Source organism: Mesocricetus auratus, unplaced genomic scaffold (genome assembly GCF_017639785.1).
Source record: "Mesocricetus auratus isolate SY011 unplaced genomic scaffold, BCM_Maur_2.0 Super-Scaffold_100008, whole genome shotgun sequence".
Classification (NCBI taxonomy): domain Eukaryota; kingdom Metazoa; phylum Chordata; class Mammalia; order Rodentia; family Cricetidae; genus Mesocricetus; species Mesocricetus auratus.
In genome coordinates this window covers 86,227,873-86,245,873 of record NW_024429192.1, presented here as the reverse complement: position 1 = coordinate 86,245,873, position 18,001 = coordinate 86,227,873, and the positions used below count along the sequence as shown (strand labels likewise).

At 43.7% G+C, this 18,001-nt stretch overlaps 1 protein-coding gene across 6 annotated transcripts in view; it reads left to right on the top strand.

The window, feature by feature from the left end:
• The window catches only part of Katnal1 (katanin catalytic subunit A1 like 1), a 60,411-nt gene that overhangs the window by 19,354 nt on the left and 23,056 nt on the right, over positions 1-18,001 (top strand). For all 6 annotated transcript variants that reach the window (XM_040751392.1, XM_013122840.3, XM_013122838.3 and 3 more), the window contains exons 4-6: positions 2,921-3,083; positions 16,566-16,693; positions 17,046-17,151. In XM_040751392.1, coding sequence (XP_040607326.1) covers positions 2,921-3,083; positions 16,566-16,693; positions 17,046-17,151 — 397 coding nt within the window. The remainder of the gene's footprint in view (positions 1-2,920; positions 3,084-16,565; positions 16,694-17,045; positions 17,152-18,001) is intronic.

Below are 18,001 nucleotides of genomic sequence, written 5' to 3'. Positions count from 1 at the left end.
CAGAATCAAGGGTGTCCTTTGGGACACTGGCAGGGTCTGTTACACATGTAATACCCAGCCGCAGCGAGGTGGAACTGAAGATGTGGAGAGCACACACATAGCTCCCACAAATGCCACCTATAGCTTGCTGAGCACTTCATTCAGGGCCTCTGTGAGCCCATCGGAATAGCGCGTGGCAGGAGAAGCTCAGTGGCAGCCCTTGGAAGGCTGCCCGAGAACTGGCTTAGACTGAATCTCATGACATAGCTTACCAAGCCAGATGTGTGTACAAAGCGGACTATGGGAGGATTTCTGAGCAGCTGCTAAGTAGCGGGCCGAGAGTCAGGACTGTCTCAGGGCAAGGCCAGCAACTGTGGAGAGCCTGCGCGCAGCTGTAAGGGCTGGCCTTGCTGAAGGGGAGCAGAGGCCTCATGCTGGAGTAGTGTCTAAAAAGCTGGACCGCAGTGACAGTCATAAGTAGCTGCTAACAATAGGAGAACTCCATGTGTGCTGAGTGGAGAGATAGTCTCGATTTCTTTTCTTTGCTGATGCCCTTGACTGATGCAGGAAACACATTTCTGCATGTACAAATGCACAAATACACAAAGCAGACTGCACCCGACCACTGTCTCTCTCTTCCTCAAAACAGAAAATGCAAGTAAAACAGGCCTGCCCCAGCCCAAACAGCAACAGAAGGATCACATTGAGACACTAAAAGGCTGGAGCTTTTATTTTATTTCCTGTGCTAGATGTTGAACCAGGGCTTGGTGCATGCTGGGCAAGTGGTCTGCTACTGAGCTAGGTCCCCAGAGCTGCAGTGTTCTAAACAGCAATTTGTCATTGTTAGGTCTTTTTCTTCACCAGTCTCTTCACCGCTTTATTTCATTAATGAATGTTTAAGTGACTAAGAATGCCCTAGAACCAATAATGTGATAAAACTTCAACTTCCAAAGTGTCTTCTGGTTATCCTGCTGTGGATTCTGGACCAGTTCCTTTTCCGTGGACCCCTGTCACACTGTTGTTTGCTTATCTCTGTCTTCTCCTGGTGTCACTAGCTGTATGCTAAAAATGGTTGTTCAGTCTACACTCTGAGGATGAAGATATCAGTGTGAGTAGCCCGACAGACAGCTCTGCGGCTCTCAGCATCTGATTTATTCTCAGCAGATTCTCACAATATGAAGATGCTCTATGCAGCGGTTAGTGTTCTCCCTGCCGTGACAGAGTTCTGATGGGGAAAGGCTTATTTTTTTCTGGGGACGTCATCATGAAATGAAGGGCAGTGGGGGGAGTGTGGGAGGCGGAAGTGTGAGGCAGTGGTGCACTGAGCGGATCAAGAAGCAGAGATGGCCCAGGGCTGGACTCTTCCTCATCAACCCACTGCATCAGCCAGGCTCACTTGCTGAAGTACTCAACTTCCAAAGGTGAACCACCATCCCGAGACCGAGTGAGACCTGGGGTCTTCGTACGTTAGACCATAGACTGTAGTGGAACTGCCACACTACTTTGCCATTTTCCCCGAGTGTGTGGATCGTCAGCCATTTTCCTGTCTTGTCAAACTGGCTGTTACTGTGCCACCGTTTGTCACACCAGGAGGGAAACTCTGGTGAGTAGGTGAATTTAAACCCCGAGACTGCAGGGTGCATTGCAGACGAGGAGATGGAAAGAGTGTAACAGAGTCGGAAGGAAGGGTGGAGGACTGTGGAATGCTCACTTCCAGGCATGGCATGGATTGTGCTCTTGAACTCATAGCAGCTGTGATTTCATGCACAAGATCTTTACAAGACTGACCCTTCGGCACCCTGTCATGGAAGGGGGTGCTCGTGGGGCCCCACTCTTCCCTGAGTTAACGTGGGAAGGAGAGGCCTTTTCAGTGGTGTAACATGGGTCAGGTGCACGTGCTCCTGTGACAACCGTAGTGAAACTCTTTTATACACGCGCGCGCGCGCGTACACACACACACACACACACACACACACACAGAGGAATGATGGGAAGGAGGGAGGGAGGGGGAGGGGAGGAACTAGTTTGGAAGAGAAACAGGGTGGTAGGAGTGGGTGGAGAGCAAGAGGGTAATTGAGGGTTGAGTGTGATTACTTTATGTACGTGTGTGAAAATGTCATAATGAAATTCGTTAGCATGTATGATTAACATATGCTAATGAAAGCATTAGGAACAGGAAAGTGAGCTAAAATCCACATACAACCCATGAGCCTAGAGGTGGGACAGTAAATGTGGTAATACTAGGAAAAAGCAGTTGCACACAGAGGTCTGCACTGCCACAGATGTCAGTGTAGCCATGCGTGGGGGAGAAAGGTAGGGAGCAAAGGGAGGCATGGCTTGAGAAGGAAGGAGATGGAAGCCAGAGTCCCCCCCCCCCCCAGAGACGCTGAGCTATGCTGAGAGTCCAGGCTCAGTGTTGGACTGTGGAAGCTGCGTTGTACTGACAAAACGTGCTGCTGTGAGACATTGCATCCACTGGAATTATTAATCACACCTGGAGTCCCAGAATGACTTTTGACACCCACAAGGCATGGACGCTATTTTCCCTCATAAATGCATTGTTTATAAGACCATGTCAGTGCTGAGCCCTGCCACTTCTCCTTTGCTTTGTGAAATGCTGACTTTTCCAGCATACGTGGAGAAAGTCATCTTGGTGTAAAAAGGAAAGATCTAAACTATGCAAATAGTGGTTTTAAATCCTGTCCTTTAATGAAAATGTCTTAATTTTTTCAAAGTTAACTACTCTTGATTTAAGGCAGTCAATGGAGTTCAGACGCAGGCTGAGTTACCCTCTGTTGGTGATTAATGGTTTCTTTTGGCAGAGTTCTGGCTCCGTATGTGTCACCACTGTCTGTTAGGAAAATGTGACAGCTTCTTGAGTAAGATGGTGCTCCATACTTGTCTTTGATGAGTGTTTGGTTTCCTGTCTGTCTTTTGTCAGAGCTCCACCTCAGCTCAGACGTCCTAACCGAGAAGTGAGGCCTCTGAGGAAAGACGTGGGAGCAGGAGCCCGAGGACTCGTGGGCCGAGCACACCCGATCGCCAAGAGTGACAAACCTGCAAGCAGGGACAAGGACTATAGAGCAAGAGGGAGAGATGACAAGGCAAGACTCTAATTCATTCACTTGCAGCCCAGGGCCTTGGCAGATATTGGAATTGGTGTTGACTTTTCAGGGTTCCTTAGTGTTCTTTATATTTCACAGGCCAGGTGTAGTAAATACACACCACACACACACACACACACACACAGTCATAGATGTAGTTAGTAAAGTGTAGTTGGACTTTCTTTGGACCATCAGTCCAAAATAAAGACATGGAGACTTACTAACTATGAATGTTTGACCTTAGCTTAGGCTTGTTCCCGACTAGCTCTTATAACTCAAATTAGCCCATTTATATCAATCTGTGTTCTGTCACATGGTTCATTACCTCTTATCCATTCTGTATGTCTGACTCCAAGCCTCGCTGGCTTAATTCGAGCACCTCAGACTCTTCATTTCTCTCCCTGGAGTCCTGCTTATCCTGTCCTGCCTAGCTATTGGCCATTCTGCTCTTTATTAAATCAATCAGAATGTGCGTTAGGCAGAGACACATCTTCACAGTGTACAAAAAGATTGTCCTACAACAGTACAGTAAATGTGCACACAAGTACAGAAGTATTTAATAAAGTAAATACACACACACACACAAACACATTCAGGTATGGATGTATGAGTTAAAGCAGACCCTTTGCAGCAGCGTTACACAAAGGAAAGGAAGACTAGGAGTAATCCTGGCTGTGGCTTATAGGGTGGCTCTGGGCACCATTCATGAATAATTCATGAGACAGCCCCACACCCCTTTTCAGAGTAAGACCGAGGTATAGAGAGCTCTAGTCCTCTCAGAGTGAGGGGTGGAGTCTGAAGACAACCCCTCCACCATTAAAGTATGGATTGGATTTGAGGATAGAAGTCCACAGCTAAATAAATCTTGGGTTTTAAGTGTGACTCTTAAACTGAGGACAAGGTAACCAGAAAACGGTTGTCGAATGTCAAACATGTTCCCCTGGAGGTTATGAATGACTTTTCATTTGCAGTGTTTCTGAATGACTGTCTGAGTCTTACCCTGTCATTGACATGCTAAGTACTCAGACTATCACTGGAAAATCAGCCTTTCTTATTTCTGTGGTTGTTAAGGAGGTAGAAGAGATATATGAGTCACCACAGAAACAAAAGGGAGTATTACTAAAAAAACAAACATGGAAGTGTCATGGTAGCTTGAAAGGTGTAGTTGTCTCTGATGTGATTATCATAACCATGCAAAATTTAGTAGAGACGAGTTCCCAAGACTAAGGTGATTTGAAAATGAAGATGGAAGGATCATTACGGGTATTATACATACTTTTTTAAAACATTTGGTTGGTGTGTTGTAACAGGCTTGAAAAAATTAAACAGAAACATCAGACTGTATTACCCATGATAAAGACAGTAATTATCTTGAAAATATTTAGTTAAGTAAGTATATAAACATTTAGCTATAGGAGCTCCTACTTGGTAAGTAGTCTGGCCTCATGGCCTGATGAGGTGTTTTATGACAAAGCTGTTTAAAGCTCACTTGTAATGAGTAGGTAAAGGGACCAGAGTTTCTCTGCTTTTTATTCCTTTGTAGTGGTTCCTACCTGTCTCTCCATCAAGATCCCAATTTTAGGCTCAGTGTGGTGGCCACACCTTTAATCCCAGCACTTGGGAGGCAGAGGCAGGCAGATCTCTGAGTTCAAGGCCAGTATTGTCTACATAGTAAATTGAGACCCTACCACAAAAATAGGCAAAACAAAATTAGTGATAGACACGTTTGTGTATTCTTATAATCTAGTAGATTTATTACTTTGTGTATAGAATTCTGAAAGCCTTCTATATTTCAGACACTTAGCTTCCTAGGTATAAAAAGGAGGATAAGAGGAATTTATTTTGGGCTCATGAAATGGCTCAGCAGGTAAAGGAATTTATAATAGTCTGGTCAGGGATTGCTAGTGTATTTGCCTTTTAGCTCTGTGTGCAGGATTGAGTGACGGAACAGCACACACAGCAGTAGAAACAGTGCCCTCCCCGAGTGCCATGAACGTGGCTGTTGCTCTGCCCCTTTTGGAGCTGTGTGCTGGTGTATTCAGTCCCATCTACCAGCATAGCTCCACCTCCTGTTCACACGTGAAGATACGTGGGACTGGGCTTCAGAGGGTCATGACTGTGCACCTGAGTTCTAAAGCATGTTGTGAGCAGTGTCAAAGTGTTTCTTTAAAAAAAATTCCATTAGCTTTTCTTTCATAAGAAAACACTTTTTATAAACAAAAATTCTGGGTTTTGATGCGACATTTAGAGGAATCCATGTGTTCAGACTGTAGCCAATGGAAATTTGAATTTATTATTTTGTCATTTAAGCTTATAGTCAATATAGATGTATGCTGAGAAATGTAAGTTGCCCTACATTAACTTGAATTCTATTTAAAAGGATATGTATTTTTAGTCACAAGATAGAGGAACACTGGTCATTTTCACCAAGAGTTAATTGACTGTGAGTTATAGTCTTAACAATACTTGAGGATCAGAGAGTTATGTAGAAATAACAAATGCTTTTTTAAAAAAACTTTAGACAGGATATACTGAAAGTAAATATGAGCAAGTGGAAGGAGTGTTTTTATATTATAATAAAAATAAGTTTAAGCCAGAAAATGCCAGTTCTCAAATGTGTTAGGATAGCTGTGCTGGCTTAACTAATTTGTGGTTAACTAGCAGTGTCCATCATGATTCCATTATTCTGGCTACATGTGATTCTAAATAGAGGGCAAGCTACACTCGCCAAACTCACTGCTCAGTTATTCAGCCCGAAGTGCTTTGTCTCATTACATCATGTATAGCAAACGGCCATGGCGAAAGCTTTCCTTCTCGTGGTTAGCTTCCAGACACAGGAATGAAGAGGTGTGGGGAACAAGACTGGGACATTCTGTTGATGCCTGCTGACTGCTGACTGCACAAATGAGCAGTGACTTAAGAGAGTACATAAGTCATAATTGAGTTACTTTATGAATGATCATCTCACATGGATGCTGATGGGTGTGTAAGAATGACTTTTCTGGAAAAATATATGTTCACAATAACTTATGGACACACACAATCACATGTTAGTCCACTACAGATATGACCAATACAAGGGTATGTAGCTATATGCTCATAATTTAGAAATAGCAATTGTCCAGTATTTCTTATGAACTTCATAGGATGCTTTTATTGATCCTGGTCCACTCTCATGTCCCTGTTTGACATGTGACTGTGTTGATGGAGGAATGCTGGTTGATAAGTTGTTTTCATTAGTAAGATGGTAGTAAAGCCATGAAGAATAAAGCATCTTGGAATTTTACTCACTCACCCACGACTTATGCAACATTGACAGATAGGATCATTTTCAAATATTGGAAGAATATTCATTTTTTGTGTTTTTATAATGTAAAAACATCAGAAATGGTATATGTGTATGTGTGTGTGTATGGTATATGCATATGTGTGTGTGTGTTTGTCTAGGTGTGTGTGCCTATGCATGTGAACACCCGTGCATATGTGTGTGGAGGTGAGAGGTTGACACCAGGTGTCTTTGTCATTCTCCACTTTATCTTTTGAGAGTGGGTTGTGTGGACTATTACTTTAACTATGTAAAGATGTGTTATGTTTGCTTATGCTGCATTTGTTTAACAATGTAAAGATGTGCTGGGTATTGGTAGCACACACCTTAAATCCCAGTGCTTGGGAGGCAAAGGCAGGCAGATCTCTGTGAGTTTGAGGCCATCCTCATCTACAGAGTAAGTTCCATGACAGCTAGAGCTGTTGCACAGAGAAACCCTGTCTTGAAAAAAAAAAGTAAGGATGTGTTGCTTTGTTTGCCTAAAGTATCTACTGCCTAAAGAAGCTGAATTGCCAATAGCTAGGCAGTAGAGGGATAGGAGAGGCTGGTGGGCAGAGAGAATAGATAGGAGAGGAATACAGGCTGGGGGCGGGGACAAAGAGGGAGAAAAAGAGGGAAACCCTTGGGGTAAGCCAGCCAGGCAGATGCCAGCTACACACGGAGTAGGACATACAGAATGAAAGAAAGGTAAAAAGCCCTGAGTCAAAATGTAGATGAAGCAAAACAGGTTAAGTTATAAGAGCTAGTAGGATAAACATAAGCTGAGGCCGAACATTCATAACTAATGATAAGTCTCCATGCCATCATTTGGGCGCTGGGTGGTGATCCAAAAGAAACCCTCTGCTACAGAGGGTTCTGTGTGGGCTCTAAGCTCTAGTTGACCAGGCTGACTGACCAGCAGGCTCTGGGGTCATCTTGCCTCTGCCTTTCACTAGGATGACAAGTGCACATTGCCACTCCCAGCTTTTCCCTGTGCTGGGCATCCGCATCCAGGTCTTCTTGCTTTTGTCTGTGTTACCTCTCTGAGCCCAAGCCGGCAGTGGCATACTTTTAAGTTGAGTCCACATTGACATTTTTACTGTCACCTTTAACAGTGTAGACAGTCACCACCAACAGAATGAGCCCGAGCTTACAGCACTTGCTGAGCTCTGTGATATAGTTGATTTCTCTATGACAGGGTCAGCTTCTCACTCAACCCTGTCTACGTGCGATAGTAATTCCCTACTCTGCAGTGTTTCCAGCATGCAGACATAATAGAATTAAGAAGCCTTTAGAGCATGGACACTGATAATGAGGAAGTGAGGAGATTTAAATATTACTTTTTTTCTAACATATATATAGAATTGAAGCTGTTGGTGAGGTTTGGTTTTTAGTATTAAGTGTGTTTCACACTGACTTATGAAATTCTTGGAAGTTGAATAATTCTGTATCATAAGCCGAAAAGGAACAGTGTCTGTAGTAACCCTTTTAGCTTTCTTGTCATAAATGTGTTCATCCCAGGTCAAGAGAGAACGCTGGCACCTCAGAAGACAGATACCATGGTCCTGCTCTCTCTCAGTCTCTGCCACTCCCCTCTTCCCCAGAGTGACCAGCGTTCTGTTTTATGATGCCCAGCCAGGAGCATTTTGTTTGCAGCTTCCTGTTCTCGTGAATTGGATTTTTATTTTTACCTTTTCTTTCTTTCTTATTCTTCTCTTTCTCTGATTAACGTATGCTCGTGAGATTCATCCATGCTTTGTTATTCTCATAGTTACCTACTGTTATGCTCAATTAAATTAAAAATCTGCCTTGATAGCAGATTTTCGGGTTGTCTAGTCTGGAACTGCTAAATAGTGTCACTTTGGATAGATTTTCTTTTCCTTCTTTGTGTATATGCATCCATTTTTAGTGAGTCCACACTGGCGGTTTAATGGTGATGTATAAGTTAAACATTGGGAGGTCACATCCAATAGTTCTGCAGCTGGGTGTTAGCAGTTTGCACTGAAATGGGCAGAATGGGAGTTGCAGGTCTCCACACCATTGCCAGCATTCAACGTTGTTGATCTCTTGAAGGTGCGCTGTATAAATACTTTATTACTTAGGGGACTGAAAACCGTTTCATATGTGTATTAGCTATATTTTGGCCAGTCATGTGTTTTAAGAACTGTCTTATTCTGGCCTTTGGACATTAAACCATCCATACATTTCTCAGCTAATATGTAGTCCTGTGGGTTTTCATTTTGTTATCTTGCAACATTTTTATCTCCGTAGCTGTGGCTGAATTGCACATATGTAGGAGTTGGCACTACCTTTTTAAAATCTACATTGGTTTTCGTTTACCATTTATTGTCCTCTTAGTCTGTGAGAGATGAGCTCTCAGGATGAGGGAGGGGTGTGTCTCCTCACTGTGTTTTCCTTTACTCTCTGTCTTCAGCCTTGCTCAGCAAGAATTCTTCATCCTCTTGATTTTAGAATTTGTATATTCTTGTTGAGCTAAAGTTTTCCTAGTTTCTTTTTTTTTTTAAAGATTTTTATTTATTATGTATACAGTATTCTGCCAGTATGTCTGCCTACAGGCCAGAAGAGGGCACCAGATCTCATTACAGATGGTTATGAGACATCATATGGATGCTGGGAATTGAACTCAGGACCTCTGGAAGAGCAGCCAGTGCTCTAACTGCTGAGCCCTCTCCAGCCCAACTTTCCCTAGTTTCAAGGGGTTGTGAGCTCTTGTTTAAATGTGGTATTTTACAAATAGGAAAATTGAATGTGAAATCTTTTTTCTTTTTCCTTTTTAAAAATTTAAATTAGAAACAAGCTTGTTTTACGTGTCAATCCCAGTTCCCTTTCCCTCCCCTCCTCCCCTGTCCCCAACAACCCCCTATTCCATCCCCTTTCTGCTCCCCAGGGAGAGTGAAGCCTTCCATGGGGGATCTTCAAAGTCTGTCATATCATTTGGAGCAGGGCCTAGGCCCTCCCCTGTGTATCTAGGTTGAGAGAGTATCCCTCTATGTGGAATGGGATCCCAAAGTCCATTCGTGTACTAGGGATAAATACTGATCCACTACCAGAGGCCCCATAGATTGCACAGGCCTCCTATCTGACACCCACGTTCAGGGGTTCTGGGTTGGTACTATGTTCGTTTCCCAGCTATCAGTCTGGGGTCCATGAGCTCCCCCTTGTTCAGGTCAACTGCCTCTGTGGGTTTCTCCAGCCTGGTTTTGACCCCTTTGCTCATCACTCCTCCCTGTCTACAACTGAATTCCAGGAGTTCAGCTCAGTATTTAGCTGTGGGTGTCTGCTTCTGCTTCCATCAGCTACTGGATGAAGGCTCTAGGATGGCATATAAGGTAGTCATCAATCTCATTCCTGGGGAAGGGCATTTAAGGTAGTCTCTCGACTATTGCTTAGATTATTAGTTTGTGTCATCCTTGTAGATCTCTGGACATTTCCCTAGTGCCAGATTTCTCTTTAAACCTATAATGGCTCCCTCTATTATGGTATCTCTTATCTTGCTCTCCTCTGTTCTTCCCCGACTCATTCTTCCTGCTCCCTCATGTCCTCCTCTCCCCACCTCTTCTCCCCTTCTCATTCTCCTAACTCCCTCTCCCCTCCCCCCATGCTCCCAATTTCCTCAGGAGATCTTGTCCCCTTCTTCTCTTAGGGTCCTCCCTGTTTCTTAGCTTCTCTGGCAGTGTGGATTGTAGGCTGGTAATCCTTTGCTCTATGTATAAAATCTATATATGAGTGAGTACATTCCATGTTTGTCTTTTTGTGACTCAGTTACCTCACTCATGATGGTTTCTTCTAGTTCCATCCATTTGCCTGCAAATTTCAAGATTCCGTTGTTTTTTTTTTTCCGCTGAGTAGTACTCCATTGTGTAAATGCACCACATTTTCTTTATTCATTCTTCAGTTGAGGGACATCTAGGTTGCTTCCATGTTCTGGCTATTAAAACAATGCTGCTATGAACATAGTGAACAGATGTTCTTGTTGTATGAATGTGCATCTTTTGGATATATGCCTAAGAGTGGAATTGCTGGATCTTGTGGTAGACTGATTCCCATTTTCCTGAGGAACTGTCATACTGATTTCCAAAATGAGTTTATACTTTTACCAGCAGTGGAGAAGTGTTTCCCTTTCTCCACATCCTCTCTAGCATAAATTGTCATTGGTGCTTTTGATTTAGCCTTTCTGACAGGAGTAAGATGGTATCCCAGAGTTGTTTTGATTTGCATTTCCCTAATGGCTAAGGATGTTGAGCACTTTCTTAAGTGTCTCTCAGCCATTTTAGATTCCTTTATCGAGAATTCTCTATTTAGTTCTGTAGCCCATTTTTAAATTGGATTATTTGGTGTTTTGGTGACTAGCTTCTTGAGTTCTTTGTATATTTTGGAGGTCAGCCCTCTGTCAGATGTGGGGTTATTGAATATCTTTTCCTATTCTGTGGGCTGCTGTTTTGTCTTGTTGATGGTATTCTTTGCCTTGCAGAAGCTTCTCAGTTTCAGGAGGTCCCATTTATTAATTGTCAATCTCGTGTCTGTGCTACTGGTGTTATGTTCAGGAAACTGTCTCCTGTACCAATTTGTTCAAGAGTACTTCCAACTTTCTCTTCTAAGAGGTTCAGTATGGCTGGATTTATGTTGAGGTCTTTGATCCATTTGGATTTAAGTTTTGTGAATGGCGATAGACATGGATCTATGTGCAGTCTTCTACATGTCAGTCCCCAGTTCTGCCAGCACCATTTGTTGAAGATGCTTTCTTTTTTCCATTTTAGCTTCTTTGTAAAAAATCAGCTGTTCATAGGTGTGTGGGTTAATATCAGTGTTTTCAATTGGATTCCATTGATCTGCCTGTCTATTTTTATGCCAATACCAAGCTGTTTTCAGGACTATAGCTCTATAAAGGAGCTTGAAGTCAGGGATTGTGATGCCTCTGGAAGTTCTTTTATTGTACAGGGTTGTTTTGGCTATCCTGGGTCTTTTGTTTTTCCATATAAAGTTGAGTATTATTCTTGAAAATTGAATTTGAAATCTTAGTAACAACCATATTTAACTTTTTTTCCTTTTTCAAAATCTACTACTCATGCTAGCCATTCTGTACACTACAGAAAGTGTAAGACAGAACTCAGGGAAGCCATTGCTTCCTGGTATGTTTGCCCCCAGCAGCACGGGAGACAGTTCACATTATGTTCTCTGCTGATAACCTTCCGTTGCCTTCCCACTTTAGATTAACAGCCAGTGTCCTTCCCCCAGCGTTTGTAGGCCTGGGATGGCCTGACTGCTGCTACCTCTTTGACTGCCCTCAGCCATGGCTTGTGCTGCTTCTGGCTGCCCCCGTTCATGATGCTTGTGAACACAACCACTTGACACATCTGCTTTGATGTTCTAACCCTAAATACTTCTCCATGTTTGACTTGTGGACAGTGCCCTCTAGGCCTCATGAGGGCAGAGTTCTCTGTCTGTTTGCTTCATTGCTGTATTCTCTGGGTCTAGAATTGAGCCTGGCACACTAAACATGCTCATGAATATCATGTAAAGGACATTCATATGGGTAAGCATAAAGCTTGCTGTGGATTTGTTGTTACGATCTTAGTATCTTGATAGGACAGTGCAGGGCACTGTATCCAAGTCAGTAAATGCCATTTTGCATTAATCTGTCTGCTTTACTTTGTGAAACAGTAGGATAATGGTGGGCTGCAGTTTGGGGGGCTTGACTAACATTTCCTGTGTTTGCTTCTGCTGCTGCCTGGGAGGAGACCCCATGTGCAGCAGTGTGCCCTGTGAACAAGTGACTGCAAACATGGCCTGCAGCTTGAGAAACTAGGCTGCTGTTCGTGCTTAGACAGGCTACTGACTTCATTGTTCAGCTTTCTCATCTGTGAGACAGAAGAAAGAATACCTACTTCACACTTCTTTTAGAATGAGTGTGTGGATACATGCTAAATTCCCAGGACACTGACACAGAGAGCAGAGCAGATGCTAATTGCTAAGCTAACATGACAGTGGGAGACTAATAATCACATGGAAAGATTATAAAAGATTTGTATTTTATGGAAGAGATATGGGGCTGAGATGACTCAGTGGTTAAGAACTCATTGCTCTCCTAGAGGACCAGGGTTTGGTAACTTCAGCTCCAGGAGGATCTGATGTCTCTGGCTTCCTTAAATCCCCCCCCACAAAATTAAAAATATGTAATTGATATATTGAGGCTGAGAATGTAGTTCTGTGCTGAGTGCTCATCCAGCATATATAAGGCTGTGGGTTTGATCTCCAGCACCAAGAGAAAGAGGGAGGGAAGAAAGGAAAGAAATCATAAAACGTTCAAGAAACTTTGCACTTGTTTCTGGCCATGGAAGCCAGGCAGCAGAGAAGGGTGAGTTGAACATGGGAGAAGCAACATTACAGAACAAACCACATCCATCTACAGTTCAGTCAGGACGTTCTTGTGACTGCATCATTCACTGCCTGACAAGAATGCCGGTGTCTTTGTTCAGCAGGACCCATTGTTAGAAAATCCTGTGCTGATCTGAAACCCACCTCCCCTGTTGCCTTATGCTGGCCCTGGCTCTTCCTCTGCAGTGACAGAGCAGCCGGTGGGTGGCGTTGCTCAGGTGCAGTCTCCTCAGCTTGTGCGGCATAGGTTCGCTTGCCTCCTCCTCCACAGGGCATGACGTGTGAACCGTCCATCATCTGGTCATCCGTCCTCCGTATGGTTCATTCAACAGTGATCTCAATCATTTAGTCCCACAGTGTGAGAAGCGACATATGCAAATGCAAGTACTATTTGCATTTGGGGACAAGCTGTATCAATCACTGACTGCAAGCTGTAAAAACTTGACTCATCACTTAGAGCCTCATTTCCTCAGATAGAATGACTAGGCATTACTCATGAAAGATCCTTAAGGAAACTGTCTTGATTTGAATAATTTAGGAATTAGTAATAAGAAGCTAAGTGTTTGGCTTTAAGGAAGAACACTATATGCCAGCCTCCACCCTGTCGCATTCTTGCTAATTCTGATTTTATCGACGAGTGCACAAACCTAAGAGTCTGAGATCACCCTGTGACATTCCAGCCTAGTGTTACCTATAAGTCACAGCATCCCAAGTGATAGTCTCAGTTTTATTGCTTGAAAACTGTCCATTTCATTAAAGCAGTGCAGTTAATGGCTGCTCCTACTTGGCACACGGTATTTATATTGCCTACCTCTATTCTAATTTGTGTTTGCTATAAGGACAGTTGTTGCCCATTTTTGCTGATGGTTTCATTTGGCTTCACTAGCTTTTACCTTTGTCTCACCTCACCGTCTTGATTTGACTTGGTCCTGGCTGGGAGAGGTCCTCTCTGTGGGGATGTACTGGCAGGTCCTTCAGTGACTCCCACCCCCTTTTCCTCCTCTGTAGTGAAAGGCTTATCTCTGTGGTTCCTCTCCTCCACCCCAGCATTATTCCCTATAGTAGCAGGTAGGGTGGGTCACATTATACTAGTCCATGCTCTTTTTATAAAAGCCAGATTCACTGCTGCCCATTCTTCCAGCCTCTTCATTTAGTCTCATTGATGACTTGACTACCCCTCCCCCACCCACCTAGATGCTCAGTGAGGGCAGCACCATGCACCTTCACCCCTGTCCTGAAACCACACTGCTCACAGCTACTTCCTTTTTCTTTCTTTGCTTTTTTTTAATTTTTTACTTAAATTAGAAATAAGCTTGCTTCACATGTCAATCCCAGCTCCCTCACCCTCCCCTCCTCCCCTGACCCCCACCAAACCACTCACGCCCCCACCCAAACCCCACTTAGTTCCCCAGGGAGGGTGAGGCCCTCCATGGGGGATCTTCAAAGTCAGTCATATCATCTGGGTCAGGGCCTGGGCCCTCCCCCATGTGTCCAGGCTGAGAGAGCATCCCTCCATGTGGAATGGGCTCCCAAAGTCCATTTGTAAACCAGGGATAAATACTGATCTACTACCCCAAGCCCCATAGATTACTGAGGCCTCCTCACTGACACCCAAATTCAGGGGGTCTGGATCAGTCCCATGCTGTCCTTTCAATCATCAGTTTGGGATCCATGAGCTCCCCCTTGTTCAGGTCAGCAATTTCTCACAGCTACTTTCTTAGAATCTCACAATTCCTTTTTCTTTGAGACAGAGACTGGGCATTTCCTTGGTGAGTGTCAAGTCTCCCTGTCATGTGGACATTCATGTGAAAGTAAAACTTGAACTTAATTTTAATTTGGCAAGTCTCAACTACAACGGTCTGTAAAGGCTTGGTAGGAGCCAGCTAGGTTGGTTTCTGCTGACACCTGTTGCTGCTTCCTCTCTAGACTACTCTAAAATGATCACAGAGTTCCCAGGGGTTGGCTTGAGTGTGGCTTGTAGCCTTGACCTAGCCATGTCATAAAATGTGATCTGAGGCAGAGCTTGTTTTCAGTTTGTTGAGATTGTTTGTGGTGTTAGTGTGCCAGAGGTTTGCTCATTTCAGTAGAGTCAGTTTTAATGTACGCCATTTGAACTGGAAGGATAGTCCTAAGCATTCATCCCAACACGACTGCTATACTGCCCAAGTGAGTAAATCTTTGTGATCAGGTCACCAGAACACTGCTTGGCTGTTTACCTAGTGGCTCAGAGAGCAGGAGCTTCTGCCAAAGGAGCCATTTGGTTCCCTTTTGGTACTGACTGTGCCTCTCTGTTTATCTATGAAGTAGAATCTGAGAAGTCCATCATGTTCTATTGTCTCCTCATCATGACCCTTTGCCTTTCACTTTTAGATCAGACAGAAAGGGCCAATGCTCTGGGAAGGGGCGTGGCTCTACTCATTAGAGCTGTTCTTGTGGTTGAAATCGCTGAGAAATCAGAGCATTTCCACATTTACCTTCTCAGCACTGTCTGAACACAGCCATAGCCTAGAATTCTTTTTTTAAGCCACACTATTAGTGAAAGAACTTAGGATAGATCAAACATTTCCTTAGGTCTTAACGCTATGACTGAAAAGGTTCTCTGGGCAGTGAGTATGAAAGGTGCGAGCAGAAGGAAAAGGCGGGAGAGATGAAAGGGGTTTGGCTGCTATAACAGTGTGTGCTGCCATGATGAGCAATTCTGTCATGTGGCCCAGAGAGCTGTCCTGAAGGAGATCATTGAGTCCTGAGTGGTGACCAGCAGTGGCAAGGGAAAGGTCCCAGGGCCATCTTGTCAGGAGCCTTTGTACCGACTGCCTGAGGATCTGTCAGCTCTGTCATTCACAGCACTTAGGTGGTAAGCAACTCAGTCAGCTGTGAGACGGGAGAGCCACGGAACAGTGTTGCTCTAGGGAGACGTTTTCTGCCCCAGTGTTTGCTGGCGAGTCAAGTCTGACTTAGACTTTACACTTAACTAGTCAAGAGGCCAAGAAGCTTTTAGCTCCTTGGCTTTTCTGAATCCATTTTCCTTATCCATAAGAGAGGGGAAAGGCAGTCTGCGGTGCTGGGCTGTTACATCAAATGAGATACTATGGGGTGCTCTGTCATATGTCAAGTGCTCAGTCATTAATTTTCTTCTTGTATATCAGTTGTCCATCTTCTAGCAGAGAGGCAAATTCTTTTTATTCAGTGAGTCAGAGGCAGGGTTTTCTAGACTGCTGATCCAGGAAAGGTTAGCAAAGTTCTATCTGCTGCTATTGCTGGAGAATGTAGATGTGAGGACAATCACATATGTTTGACCAGTTGATCTACTTCTGATGAATACATAGGGTAGGATGGCATCTAAGCAACCAGAAGATATTATTTTAAATAGTAGGAGAAAATATTTTTTTTGAGACAGGATTTCTCTGTGTAATATCCATGGCTGTCCTAGAACTCACTCTGTAGACCAGTTGGCCTTGAACTCAGAGAGATCCATCTGCCTCTGCCTCCCCAGTGCTGGAATTAAAGGCATGCACCACCACCCCCTTCATAAGAAATATTTTTTTAAGAGATTACTCTGGGCTTGAAATGTAGTTCAGTACTAGAGTGCTTGCCCAGCATGCATAGGCTCTGAATTTTATCCCTGGTCCCTGCTCTGTGCATACACAGACACATAAACACATGGACATGGACATGTACATGTACCTATACACATACATACATGTACACATAGGTACATTATATAATAATATCAATTGAAGTTATTTTGTTACTGACCATAACTTTTTTATTCATAACTCCAGGGAAGGAAAAATATGCAAGATGGTGCAAGTGATGGTGAAATCCCCAAATTTGATGGCGCTGGGTACGATAAGGATCTTGTGGAAGCCCTGGAGAGGGACATTGTGTCTAGGAACCCTAGCATTCACTGGTGAGAGTCTTGAATTATAGTAGAGAAGAAAGCATCACAAGGGTGGGTTGCTGTGAACCTTCGCCCCGATCTCTTGATGATGACTTTGTCTGTAATAATAGTTCTGTCAAATTCTAACAAAGGAAACTTTACATGTTAATCTGTTGTTGACATGCTGACAATGTTTGCCAACTGCATAAAGTGCTCTAATTAATAGCCCAGTATGGTTTCACTGGTCATTTTTTATAGTAAGAATTAAGTGCAGTCTTAATATAAGAATAACTTTGTAAGTAAACAAATTTAAAGTAATTAGCTTTGACCATAAATCAGAGGTGTCCCCTGAATAAGCAAGCATGCAACTGTTCTCTCCAAGGGATGACATAGCAGATCTGGAGGAAGCTAAGAAGTTGCTCCGGGAAGCTGTTGTCCTTCCCATGTGGATGCCTGACTTTTTCAAAGGGATTAGAAGGCCATGGAAGGTGAGTGTGTCTGAAAGCCTTGAAGTGGGGGTGCTCGAATAATGAAGGGCAGCAATGCTGTGGGTCTGTGTGTTAACACCATTGAGAGATTGGGCAACTCACAGTCACCTCCACATCTGGGCGTGAATATGGAGTTGAGATATGCTGCAGCCACACAGCAAGAAGGTGGGCTTGGAACAGTGATGCTGCCATCTTCCAAGTCATGTGTTTCAGGTGCTGAGCTAGAGACTAGTTTTAAGAACTTTTGGATGTCTTTTTCTGTAAAGAAAAAGTTAAGCAAATTATGTGTTTGTGTGTGTCTGTGTATGGGTATGTGCGTGTGAGTGCAGGCACCCCCGAGGCCAGAAGAGGGCGTTGGATCCCCTGGAGCTGGAAATAAAGATGGTTGTGAGATGCTGTCTGTGGGTGCTGGGAACTGAGCTCAGATCTTCCGCAAGAGTAGCACTTTTTTTTTTTTAACCACTGAGCCATCTTCCCATCCCCAGAAGGGTTAATCTAAGAAGTCCACAGAATTATAGCATTGTCTCCCCTCAGGTTCAAGAAAGGTTCTTTCTAAATGCATGAGAGGGCTCTTTGCTCCCAAGGCTTTTGTTTTCTCCTCTTCTCTTTTCCTCCTTACCTTGTGTTTTAGCAGGCAGGGCCTCCTCTTGAGTCCAAGCTAGCCTCCAACTCTGAACACTCTGCATAATGCTCACATTCGGGGAATATAGGCTCGAGTCGCCATACCTGTTCTGCCTGTCTTTTATGAGCTTATCTCTGGGCACTTGTGACCTGAAACACCTGGATAAATCACTTTTCATCATTTTCTTGTTGCTCTTGCTAAATCACAGATCTCACAGTGACAACAGAG